Source organism: Echinococcus granulosus (assembly GCF_000524195.1).
Source record: "Echinococcus granulosus chromosome Unknown EG_S00022, whole genome shotgun sequence".
NCBI lineage: Eukaryota > Metazoa > Platyhelminthes > Cestoda > Cyclophyllidea > Taeniidae > Echinococcus > Echinococcus granulosus.
In genome coordinates this window covers 1,032,623-1,045,110 of record NW_020170402.1, presented here as the reverse complement: position 1 = coordinate 1,045,110, position 12,488 = coordinate 1,032,623, and the positions used below count along the sequence as shown (strand labels likewise).

The window sequence follows — 12,488 nt, the reverse complement described above, 5'->3', positions numbered from 1 at the left end:
ATAGGTGATCGAAATCGGACGCTTCAGATACCATTTTTCATTGAGCAGCCTGACTTCATCTTACCCTCTTCTTGGCCATATAACAATTTGCATGTATGAGAAACTTAGCGTAACATCTTTCCCTCAGCCATTAAGCTGTACAAGACAGACAGGTATGCACTTCGTGCCCACAGGCCGACTGCTATACGTACTTATGCACGAAAGAAAAGCAGATAATCGTATTCCTTTTACTCCACATGTAACCTGTTATCTCAAAATCTGCAGTAGCTGTGCTCTCTTCTTGGTAATTCTCTTTTTTTCAAAACTGTATGCTTGAAATAGGGTGTATAAACTTCTTTAGATTTTAACTTTTATAATCAGGTGTTAAGAGGGAGGATAAAGGTGATTTTGTCGAATCACCTCTGTTCCTTACAAAATCTTGTCAACGTTAGACGAATTTAATTTAGTTTTGTCGAAATGTTTCTCTCTTTCCCTAAAAGCTAATGAAATTGTGATAACTGATAGGAGTTTTAGTTTGAAATCTTTTAAGCCGTCTGAATTGGAATGTTCGGTACTAGGAGTTTCAATATATGTAATTCTTTCGATGATATGAATTTCATCTTCCAGCCTTCACTACTATCTTGAATTTCAAGTGATTTTCTGTTCTTTCATAGTCTAGTAAGTAGGAAATCATGTGCAGCCGATTGATTTAATTTGGGTGTAGTTTTGCCACTTATGCATTTCTGAAACTATGCTTATTTTCTTCTTTAAATCGGATATGGTGCTTGTACCTGTAGTCAAACATGCTCGGAATGCTCTGTTGAGCAATTTGGGAGATTGCTTGGCCTATGTGTATTCGAGGCTGGGCGATCTAGACGACTACGCGTACTAAATTGACACTGCAATCAAAAGTCGGTTGTAGTTTCCATTTTTCGACTTGTTACGTAAGGGAGATGAAGAAAGCATTCGGGAGGCTTTTTTGCCCCTCTGGTAGAGCCTTGGTTTGTTGACTACGGAGTGTTATTTGCTCACAAGTTTCAGGGCCTCCTGTTTTTTTCCTCTTTGGATTAACACTGGCACCAATTTGCTCATTATGCGAAACGAGGATGCACTTGTAAATTGGTGAACTTTTATTTGTCATTTCCCTTCATGTTCTCCTGTTTAATATAAGTTGGAAGTGACTGCTGCCACTATTCATGCAAAGAATGCCCAAAGAAAGAAGTGGGAAGTGATTTCATCCAATTTCAAGATGCTGTTCATTGCTGTAGGGGCCGTAAGGATCTATTATCAGGCTAAACAGCATTAATGGTGGACAGATAGATGGAGTGGGATGATGCATTGGCAAGGGAGACTGCGAGAACTGGAAACGACTGGTCTAGCCAATTAATGGGACGGGAAGAGGTTGTGTGCGCAATTTATTCCTCATAGTTCCTTTATTCCCTACAATCTTGTTTTAAATTACATCTCCACAACTTTGACAGACCTCATACTACATTTTCTTCCTTCCAGAGTCCTTGTCCTTCGTTTCTTCACTCATTAATCTCTGGTTTTACTGAAGTCTTGTTGCTAACGGAGAATAGCACTGTAGTAGTTGTTGAACTTAATGAAGTCATATTATTGGTGCTTTTTTCACTGCTTCTAGACAAACTGTTAGTTCCGTAAAAACCAATCATCTATGTGATTGCTACAACATTCAATGATTTTTGGACCTCAGAAGTCGCTTTGATGCCGTGGATGCCTCTCGGATAGCCATTTATTTGGCCATTTTGCATGGTTGTTTGGACTTTTACGTAACACTACTGTCATGAAGAAGTTATCATTTGGCGTGGCAACTTTTTTGAGGCAACAGTAATTCATTGGCACCCATCATTGAGTTTCGTCAAGTCTCTGTAAATTCTTCTCTTGATTGTATATCATATTTGCCTGAAGCTGGAAACCTTTTTATTTAAGAAGTACCATGGGTGATTACTATTTGGTACTGAAGATACCTCTAAAGTACTTAAATATGAGGGTTACGATTCCAATCGAAAAACTATTTAATTGTATCTGATTTGCGAAGAGGTTGTAGTACATCTAGGCTAAGTATTTTGGAATCTAGAATTACCGGAACAGAATGCCTTAATCTATTGGCGTGACCTTACACGTGTATTAGCTGGTCACATTCTTGCTTATAAAAGGCTTTGCTTCTGGTGTACAGAAGTCATTTATGAGGAAGCGTTTTTTAAATTTCTCGTAGGCTTCTAAAAATCACTTCAAAAAAAGCCGATATTTCCAAATCCAAACGTCGTTCAAAGATAGTACTGATGATCCGCCTTCACTAGAAGTAGGGAATCGTAAACATTGACGATGAAGTGTCTGAGAGATGTAATTTTCAAGCCTTAACTTTTATAAATTGTACACTTTAGCCCAGCTTTTTCTGCCATTATTTGGAATCTTTAGCTCGGGTATACTCGAGCTCATTTTAGCCAGTACAACGATATGGATGGTTGCAAAAATTTATCTGGCACTGGTAGTGCAGCGTCCATATTGTATGATCACATCTGCGCGTGGTATTCATGATCCCATCTTGGGCGTTCAATGCATAAACAGATAGGACATGTTTATACTAATACCCATTTTTAATACGCGGAGATTTACCGCCCCATCGATATGCGCACTTGTCTGAGTGGTTTAAAGCTCTCCAACTCTTTAGTGAGCCGCACAGGTGAGATGGATAAGTTTAATGTCGGCTTTACACAAATAAAGTAGATCGGAGTCGCGTTAATGCCTTAGAGTTACCTTGGAATGCATCTATAGGGTTGAATAAATAGTTGGACTGCTGAATGACTTAGTATACTTATGGACATATAATTCTGGGGTAGATGAGTGAGTAATGAATGCCTGAATGGATGGGTTGAAAGATGGATGTCTGGACGATTTGCTACTTCAATAAAAGGATGGAGACAAAATAATGCTGAAATACCTGTGGTAAATAATTGTTAAACCCTTTTTAAATGTCACTGCTATGAGGATGTACGCGCTTATTCAGTGGTAATTTTGACTATCCAGCACCTTAGCAAGCAGCACATTTCGATAGGGTGAATGAGTTCAGTGCCAAAAAACTCAAATAAAGTCGGTATTTATTGTCTATGCTGTAACAGGTTAACGTCCTGCTAATGACTTACGATCGCTTTAGAAGGTGAATAGCTGAACTGTTGGATTGCTTGATGGGTAAATATTTGGATTTATGAGTGCTTAAATTATCAGATGACTGAATAAGTTGATGGATGTCCGACTAATTGGTAGATTTACGCAGTGATCGGGGATGGGTGGATAGTTGAATGGTCATAGGAGTCAATCCATGAATAGACAGCTGGATTACCAGTTTCATTAACGGACCGATTGGTAAGTGAATGGATGAATGGTGCATATAAAATGGTTGGCTGATGTCAGTCAGTAAGTGCCAAAACTTTTGTCAATACCTGAAATGACTTCGTACACTTTTTCCCTTCGTAACTATGGCAATGTGTGTACTCAACATATTGGTGAGTAGTGTAGTTAGACAAAAATAATAAACTGATTGCTGAATGGATGGATAGACAAATGAATGGTTCAAAGAATAAAATGAGTGCGATCGGTGGACCAATATGTATCAGAGGTAGTCAGTTATGTTGATGGTCAGCTAATTGGCTAAATGGGTAAATTGCTAAATAAGCGGCTATGAGCACGTCGGAGATGGGGGGGTCATTTGGTCTCTGGTTAGATGATTACTTGAATGGCCAAGTAAATTGCTGGAAGGGTGGATGGCTGAGTGGTCGGAGTGATAGATGGGTGGATGGGTAATTAAATGGGTGGAAAAATTTATCCAGGTTAGATAAAGTAGTGCTCGGACGGATGAATAGTTAAGGGAATGGCTGATGAATTATTCGATGGATGCGTGGCCGAGCAGATAGCGCACAGCAGAGTTGTTCAATAGATGGACACCTAGGCGAATAGCTCGAGTATAGATATCAGGTTGAGTAGACTTGGAAAGATGGTGTCGATACTGGATGGTGTATAGGGCAAATGGTGGATGGTTTCGTTAAGCTGGGTTGTTTAGAATCTACCAGGCACAACGGATCAGTCTTGTACTAGTAGCTCCCGTTCTCCTCTGTGCAGGCCATGGTTCTAAGGACACGTCACAAAAGGCCACTTCTTAGCGCAGTAAGTATACCTATGCAGTTTTGATCTCAACTTATTCGTCAATGCTTACCCGTTTGGTGGCTATTGCTTTTTGAAGCGAGTTTCATAGGTATAGGTAGTGCCTGCCACCTTCCGTATCATCGATCTACTGTCTTGAATTGCGATGTAACCTCTTTTGTATTGACGCTTTCCGTCAAGCAAATGCTCCTAAATCTTCAAAATAAACCTGACTTCTTAAACTTTTAGGTTGTCAGCGGACGACTAAGACATTGCTATCATTCTTGTAGTTCTAGGACATCCTTCCTTTTATGCAGCATTTTTATTTGAATGTCATGCTTTGAAGTTCCCAACTTCTAATTTGAAGATTCATTAAAGTCACCATTTTTTTCACTGTGGGGAAGTAAAACAATGTGGCCTCAATGGTAATGCCGAGTTTCGTAGATACTTTATTCGGAGCTTTGGACAGTATTTACGTTGAGCACCAAAATAAATTATAAGGCAGTGTTAGTTGATTGGGTGAGCAATCGGATGGATAGCTTAATGGTTAGCTTGATGGACCAGTGACAGATGAACGGGCGGACTAGTTGAGCGGATGCATAGATGGGTGAATCGGTCACCGAGCAAATAGATGAATGAGTCGCTAAATGAGTGAATGAATAGAAGAACGGGTTGATGGTTTGATGAATTTCTGAATTAATAGATGCTTGAATGACTAGCTGACTAGCCTGATGGGTGCGAATGGCCAGACGGTTGAATAGAAAGATGAGTGAATTGACAAACAGGTCAATGGATAACGGCAACGACTGTGCATCTCTCTTGCTCATAGCCACATTTTCCCCTTCAGTCCAGCGCTGCCATGATGGAAGCGGAGGTAGCGGTGTGTACCCGAGCGGAGTACCAATCGCACCAACATGCGCGCGAGGCGGCGCTGGCGAGCGGAGCAATGGAGCAGCCGCTAGATGGCGTGCGTCCACGCCACCGCCTCCTCCTTCGCCAACTTACCGCCGACGATTTGGGTCGTCTGCACAATCGCAAACCCAGCATTGGGTCCTCGCCCCCCCCAAGCCTTCCTCTCGGCCTCCATCTTATCGTGCCCTTCGATTGGGGCCTACAACCCTCATCTTACACCGCTATTGATTACCGCAATGTTATCTTCCTTGGTGAGTCCTGAATTATTTGATTTTCTATGTCTCTTAAATGAATTTGTCCTCAGCGTCTAATTTTTTTGTCTACTATCATTCCAAGCATTTAAATGGTTCAGTTTATGAATATGCTTGTGAGTTTGCCAAATTTCCACTGGAATAAGCGGCATTTATAAGCTATGAAAAATCCTTGTCACTCTGCCTACCTTGAAGTAACTATTAACAAACCTGATTTTTAGAATGATGGATCTGTTTTAATTAATCCTATACGGACTTGCCTAACTTAGAAATGTCTATCGTTGAAAGCGTCAGTAATTATTAAACACGGTGGAATGCTTATCTTTTTTCTGCCTTCGTTGTACCTCTCATTGTTAACCGCAATGGTTCCATTAAAAATTCTTCAAAGGATACAAAGACAACGCAATGATAGAATCAATTTTGACTATCAAAATGTTGCAGATCTTTAGAGGTAAACAAACGTTTGTACTACTAGAACTATAGTCACAAACCCCACTTCGCCTGTCCTCGCATTCGCCCAGCATTAAAATATGTGAAAAGAATAAAAGTACTTTTCAAAAATAGATGATAACCGGATAACAAGATTTTGTTTTATTAACGTTGGTGCGAAATTGGAGACATCAGATTGTTTTCCATGATGAAGATGTGAATATCCCGCCTGCCCTTTTCGCCCACTAACATCTTTTAATTAGTCGGTCTGACACTAGTACCTGTGCCCTTGTGCGAGTCTTTAAGTTTATTTTCTACTTTTATGGACTTTTCAACTAAGACAAAGGCAAAAAGATTTATTTGCACCTTACCGATGAATGGGTAGATGGGAGTTTCGGTGCCTGCAAGATTCATTAGCGTACGATGCTTTTGCAGACCTCGTTTTCTTGGATAGGTGATCGAAATCGGACGCTTCAGATACCATTTTTCATTGAGCAGCCTGACTTCATCTTACCCTCTTCTTGGCCATATAACAATTTGCATGTATGAGAAACTTAGCGTAACATCTTTCCCTCAGCCATTAAGCTGTACAAGACAGACAGGTATGCACTTCGTGCCCACAGGCCGACTGCTATACGTACTTATGCACGAAAGAAAAGCAGATAATCGTATTCCTTTTACTCCACATGTAACCTGTTATCTCAAAATCTGCAGTAGCTGTGCTCTCTTCTTGGTAATTCTCTTTTTTTCAAAACTGTATGCTTGAAATAGGGTGTATAAACTTCTTTAGATTTTAACTTTTATAATCAGGTGTTAAGAGGGAGGATAAAGGTGATTTTGTCGAATCACCTCTGTTCCTTACAAAATCTTGTCAACGTTAGACGAATTTAATTTAGTTTTGTCGAAATGTTTCTCTCTTTCCCTAAAAGCTAATGAAATTGTGATAACTGATAGGAGTTTTAGTTTGAAATCTTTTAAGCCGTCTGAATTGGAATGTTCGGTACTAGGAGTTTCAATATATGTAATTCTTTCGATGATATGAATTTCATCTTCCAGCCTTCACTACTATCTTGAATTTCAAGTGATTTTCTGTTCTTTCATAGTCTAGTAAGTAGGAAATCATGTGCAGCCGATTGATTTAATTTGGGTGTAGTTTTGCCACTTATGCATTTCTGAAACTATGCTTATTTTCTTCTTTAAATCGGATATGGTGCTTGTACCTGTAGTCAAACATGCTCGGAATGCTCTGTTGAGCAATTTGGGAGATTGCTTGGCCTATGTGTATTCGAGGCTGGGCGATCTAGACGACTACGCGTACTAAATTGACACTGCAATCAAAAGTCGGTTGTAGTTTCCATTTTTCGACTTGTTACGTAAGGGAGATGAAGAAAGCATTCGGGAGGCTTTTTTGCCCCTCTGGTAGAGCCTTGGTTTGTTGACTACGGAGTGTTATTTGCTCACAAGTTTCAGGGCCTCCTGTTTTTTTCCTCTTTGGATTAACACTGGCACCAATTTGCTCATTATGCGAAACGAGGATGCACTTGTAAATTGGTGAACTTTTATTTGTCATTTCCCTTCATGTTCTCCTGTTTAATATAAGTTGGAAGTGACTGCTGCCACTATTCATGCAAAGAATGCCCAAAGAAAGAAGTGGGAAGTGATTTCATCCAATTTCAAGATGCTGTTCATTGCTGTAGGGGCCGTAAGGATCTATTATCAGGCTAAACAGCATTAATGGTGGACAGATAGATGGAGTGGGATGATGCATTGGCAAGGGAGACTGCGAGAACTGGAAACGACTGGTCTAGCCAATTAATGGGACGGGAAGAGGTTGTGTGCGCAATTTATTCCTCATAGTTCCTTTATTCCCTACAATCTTGTTTTAAATTACATCTCCACAACTTTGACAGACCTCATACTACATTTTCTTCCTTCCAGAGTCCTTGTCCTTCGTTTCTTCACTCATTAATCTCTGGTTTTACTGAAGTCTTGTTGCTAACGGAGAATAGCACTGTAGTAGTTGTTGAACTTAATGAAGTCATATTATTGGTGCTTTTTTCACTGCTTCTAGACAAACTGTTAGTTCCGTAAAAACCAATCATCTATGTGATTGCTACAACATTCAATGATTTTTGGACCTCAGAAGTCGCTTTGATGCCGTGGATGCCTCTCGGATAGCCATTTATTTGGCCATTTTGCATGGTTGTTTGGACTTTTACGTAACACTACTGTCATGAAGAAGTTATCATTTGGCGTGGCAACTTTTTTGAGGCAACAGTAATTCATTGGCACCCATCATTGAGTTTCGTCAAGTCTCTGTAAATTCTTCTCTTGATTGTATATCATATTTGCCTGAAGCTGGAAACCTTTTTATTTAAGAAGTACCATGGGTGATTACTATTTGGTACTGAAGATACCTCTAAAGTACTTAAATATGAGGGTTACGATTCCAATCGAAAAACTATTTAATTGTATCTGATTTGCGAAGAGGTTGTAGTACATCTAGGCTAAGTATTTTGGAATCTAGAATTACCGGAACAGAATGCCTTAATCTATTGGCGTGACCTTACACGTGTATTAGCTGGTCACATTCTTGCTTATAAAAGGCTTTGCTTCTGGTGTACAGAAGTCATTTATGAGGAAGCGTTTTTTAAATTTCTCGTAGGCTTCTAAAAATCACTTCAAAAAAAGCCGATATTTCCAAATCCAAACGTCGTTCAAAGATAGTACTGATGATCCGCCTTCACTAGAAGTAGGGAATCGTAAACATTGACGATGAAGTGTCTGAGAGATGTAATTTTCAAGCCTTAACTTTTATAAATTGTACACTTTAGCCCAGCTTTTTCTGCCATTATTTGGAATCTTTAGCTCGGGTATACTCGAGCTCATTTTAGCCAGTACAACGATATGGATGGTTGCAAAAATTTATCTGGCACTGGTAGTGCAGCGTCCATATTGTATGATCACATCTGCGCGTGGTATTCATGATCCCATCTTGGGCGTTCAATGCATAAACAGATAGGACATGTTTATACTAATACCCATTTTTAATACGCGGAGATTTACCGCCCCATCGATATGCGCACTTGTCTGAGTGGTTTAAAGCTCTCCAACTCTTTAGTGAGCCGCACAGGTGAGATGGATAAGTTTAATGTCGGCTTTACACAAATAAAGTAGATCGGAGTCGCGTTAATGCCTTAGAGTTACCTTGGAATGCATCTATAGGGTTGAATAAATAGTTGGACTGCTGAATGACTTAGTATACTTATGGACATATAATTCTGGGGTAGATGAGTGAGTAATGAATGCCTGAATGGATGGGTTGAAAGATGGATGTCTGGACGATTTGCTACTTCAATAAAAGGATGGAGACAAAATAATGCTGAAATACCTGTGGTAAATAATTGTTAAACCCTTTTTAAATGTCACTGCTATGAGGATGTACGCGCTTATTCAGTGGTAATTTTGACTATCCAGCACCTTAGCAAGCAGCACATTTCGATAGGGTGAATGAGTTCAGTGCCAAAAAACTCAAATAAAGTCGGTATTTATTGTCTATGCTGTAACAGGTTAACGTCCTGCTAATGACTTACGATCGCTTTAGAAGGTGAATAGCTGAACTGTTGGATTGCTTGATGGGTAAATATTTGGATTTATGAGTGCTTAAATTATCAGATGACTGAATAAGTTGATGGATGTCCGACTAATTGGTAGATTTACGCAGTGATCGGGGATGGGTGGATAGTTGAATGGTCATAGGAGTCAATCCATGAATAGACAGCTGGATTACCAGTTTCATTAACGGACCGATTGGTAAGTGAATGGATGAATGGTGCATATAAAATGGTTGGCTGATGTCAGTCAGTAAGTGCCAAAACTTTTGTCAATACCTGAAATGACTTCGTACACTTTTTCCCTTCGTAACTATGGCAATGTGTGTACTCAACATATTGGTGAGTAGTGTAGTTAGACAAAAATAATAAACTGATTGCTGAATGGATGGATAGACAAATGAATGGTTCAAAGAATAAAATGAGTGCGATCGGTGGACCAATATGTATCAGAGGTAGTCAGTTATGTTGATGGTCAGCTAATTGGCTAAATGGGTAAATTGCTAAATAAGCGGCTATGAGCACGTCGGAGATGGGGGGGTCATTTGGTCTCTGGTTAGATGATTACTTGAATGGCCAAGTAAATTGCTGGAAGGGTGGATGGCTGAGTGGTCGGAGTGATAGATGGGTGGATGGGTAATTAAATGGGTGGAAAAATTTATCCAGGTTAGATAAAGTAGTGCTCGGACGGATGAATAGTTAAGGGAATGGCTGATGAATTATTCGATGGATGCGTGGCCGAGCAGATAGCGCACAGCAGAGTTGTTCAATAGATGGACACCTAGGCGAATAGCTCGAGTATAGATATCAGGTTGAGTAGACTTGGAAAGATGGTGTCGATACTGGATGGTGTATAGGGCAAATGGTGGATGGTTTCGTTAAGCTGGGTTGTTTAGAATCTACCAGGCACAACGGATCAGTCTTGTACTAGTAGCTCCCGTTCTCCTCTGTGCAGGCCATGGTTCTAAGGACACGTCACAAAAGGCCACTTCTTAGCGCAGTAAGTATACCTATGCAGTTTTGATCTCAACTTATTCGTCAATGCTTACCCGTTTGGTGGCTATTGCTTTTTGAAGCGAGTTTCATAGGTATAGGTAGTGCCTGCCACCTTCCGTATCATCGATCTACTGTCTTGAATTGCGATGTAACCTCTTTTGTATTGACGCTTTCCGTCAAGCAAATGCTCCTAAATCTTCAAAATAAACCTGACTTCTTAAACTTTTAGGTTGTCAGCGGACGACTAAGACATTGCTATCATTCTTGTAGTTCTAGGACATCCTTCCTTTTATGCAGCATTTTTATTTGAATGTCATGCTTTGAAGTTCCCAACTTCTAATTTGAAGATTCATTAAAGTCACCATTTTTTTCACTGTGGGGAAGTAAAACAATGTGGCCTCAATGGTAATGCCGAGTTTCGTAGATACTTTATTCGGAGCTTTGGACAGTATTTACGTTGAGCACCAAAATAAATTATAAGGCAGTGTTAGTTGATTGGGTGAGCAATCGGATGGATAGCTTAATGGTTAGCTTGATGGACCAGTGACAGATGAACGGGCGGACTAGTTGAGCGGATGCATAGATGGGTGAATCGGTCACCGAGCAAATAGATGAATGAGTCGCTAAATGAGTGAATGAATAGAAGAACGGGTTGATGGTTTGATGAATTTCTGAATTAATAGATGCTTGAATGACTAGCTGACTAGCCTGATGGGTGCGAATGGCCAGACGGTTGAATAGAAAGATGAGTGAATTGACAAACAGGTCAATGGATAACGGCAACGACTGTGCATCTCTCTTGCTCATAGCCACATTTTCCCCTTCAGTCCAGCGCTGCCATGATGGAAGCGGAGGTAGCGGTGTGTACCCGAGCGGAGTACCAATCGCACCAACATGCGCGCGAGGCGGCGCTGGCGAGCGGAGCAATGGAGCAGCCGCTAGATGGCGTGCGTCCACGCCACCGCCTCCTCCTTCGCCAACTTACCGCCGACGATTTGGGTCGTCTGCACAATCGCAAACCCAGCATTGGGTCCTCGCCCCCCCCAAGCCTTCCTCTCGGCCTCCATCTTATCGTGCCCTTCGATTGGGGCCTACAACCCTCATCTTACACCGCTATTGATTACCGCAATGTTATCTTCCTTGGTGAGTCCTGAATTATTTGATTTTCTATGTCTCTTAAATGAATTTGTCCTCAGCGTCTAATTTTTTTGTCTACTATCATTCCAAGCATTTAAATGGTTCAGTTTATGAATATGCTTGTGAGTTTGCCAAATTTCCACTGGAATAAGCGGCATTTATAAGCTATGAAAAATCCTTGTCACTCTGCCTACCTTGAAGTAACTATTAACAAACCTGATTTTTAGAATGATGGATCTGTTTTAATTAATCCTATACGGACTTGCCTAACTTAGAAATGTCTATCGTTGAAAGCGTCAGTAATTATTAAACACGGTGGAATGCTTATCTTTTTTCTGCCTTCGTTGTACCTCTCATTGTTAACCGCAATGGTTCCATTAAAAATTCTTCAAAGGATACAAAGACAACGCAATGATAGAATCAATTTTGACTATCAAAATGTTGCAGATCTTTAGAGGTAAACAAACGTTTGTACTACTAGAACTATAGTCACAAACCCCACTTCGCCTGTCCTCGCATTCGCCCAGCATTAAAATATGTGAAAAGAATAAAAGTACTTTTCAAAAATAGATGATAACCGGATAACAAGATTTTGTTTTATTAACGTTGGTGCGAAATTGGAGACATCAGATTGTTTTCCATGATGAAGATGTGAATATCCCGCCTGCCCTTTTCGCCCACTAACATCTTTTAATTAGTCGGTCTGACACTAGTACCTGTGCCCTTGTGCGAGTCTTTAAGTTTATTTTCTACTTTTATGGACTTTTCAACTAAGACAAAGGCAAAAAGATTTATTTGCACCTTACCGATGAATGGGTAGATGGGAGTTTCGGTGCCTGCAAGATTCATTAGCGTACGATGCTTTTGCAGACCTCGTTTTCTTGGAAAATAGTATTTACTCCAGGTGTGGTTAGACATCAGCGTGCTTTCCTCTTTCACAACCGATTTTTCTTCGCTGCTAGTAAGAGCAAGCTGGCAAAGGATGGCTTAGGAGACCCATTCTTATTCACCTATT

At 40.4% G+C, this 12,488-nt stretch overlaps 1 protein-coding gene across 1 annotated transcript; it reads left to right on the top strand. All coding sequences in view use genetic code 11, as the record gives it.

Moving 5' to 3' along the window:
• Nucleotides 1-5,337: 5,337 nt before the first annotated feature.
• On the top strand, nt 5,338-10,692 carry EGR_03954 (hypothetical protein; the record flags this gene model as incomplete). Its single annotated transcript, XM_024493203.1, has 6 exons — nt 5,338-5,416; nt 6,611-6,729; nt 7,330-7,431; nt 8,395-8,481; nt 9,696-9,795; nt 10,613-10,692. The coding sequence occupies 6 exons, from the start codon at nt 5,338-5,340 to the stop codon at nt 10,690-10,692; spliced, it is 567 nt and encodes a 188-aa protein (XP_024352475.1).
• Nucleotides 10,693-12,488: the final 1,796 nt, after the last annotated feature.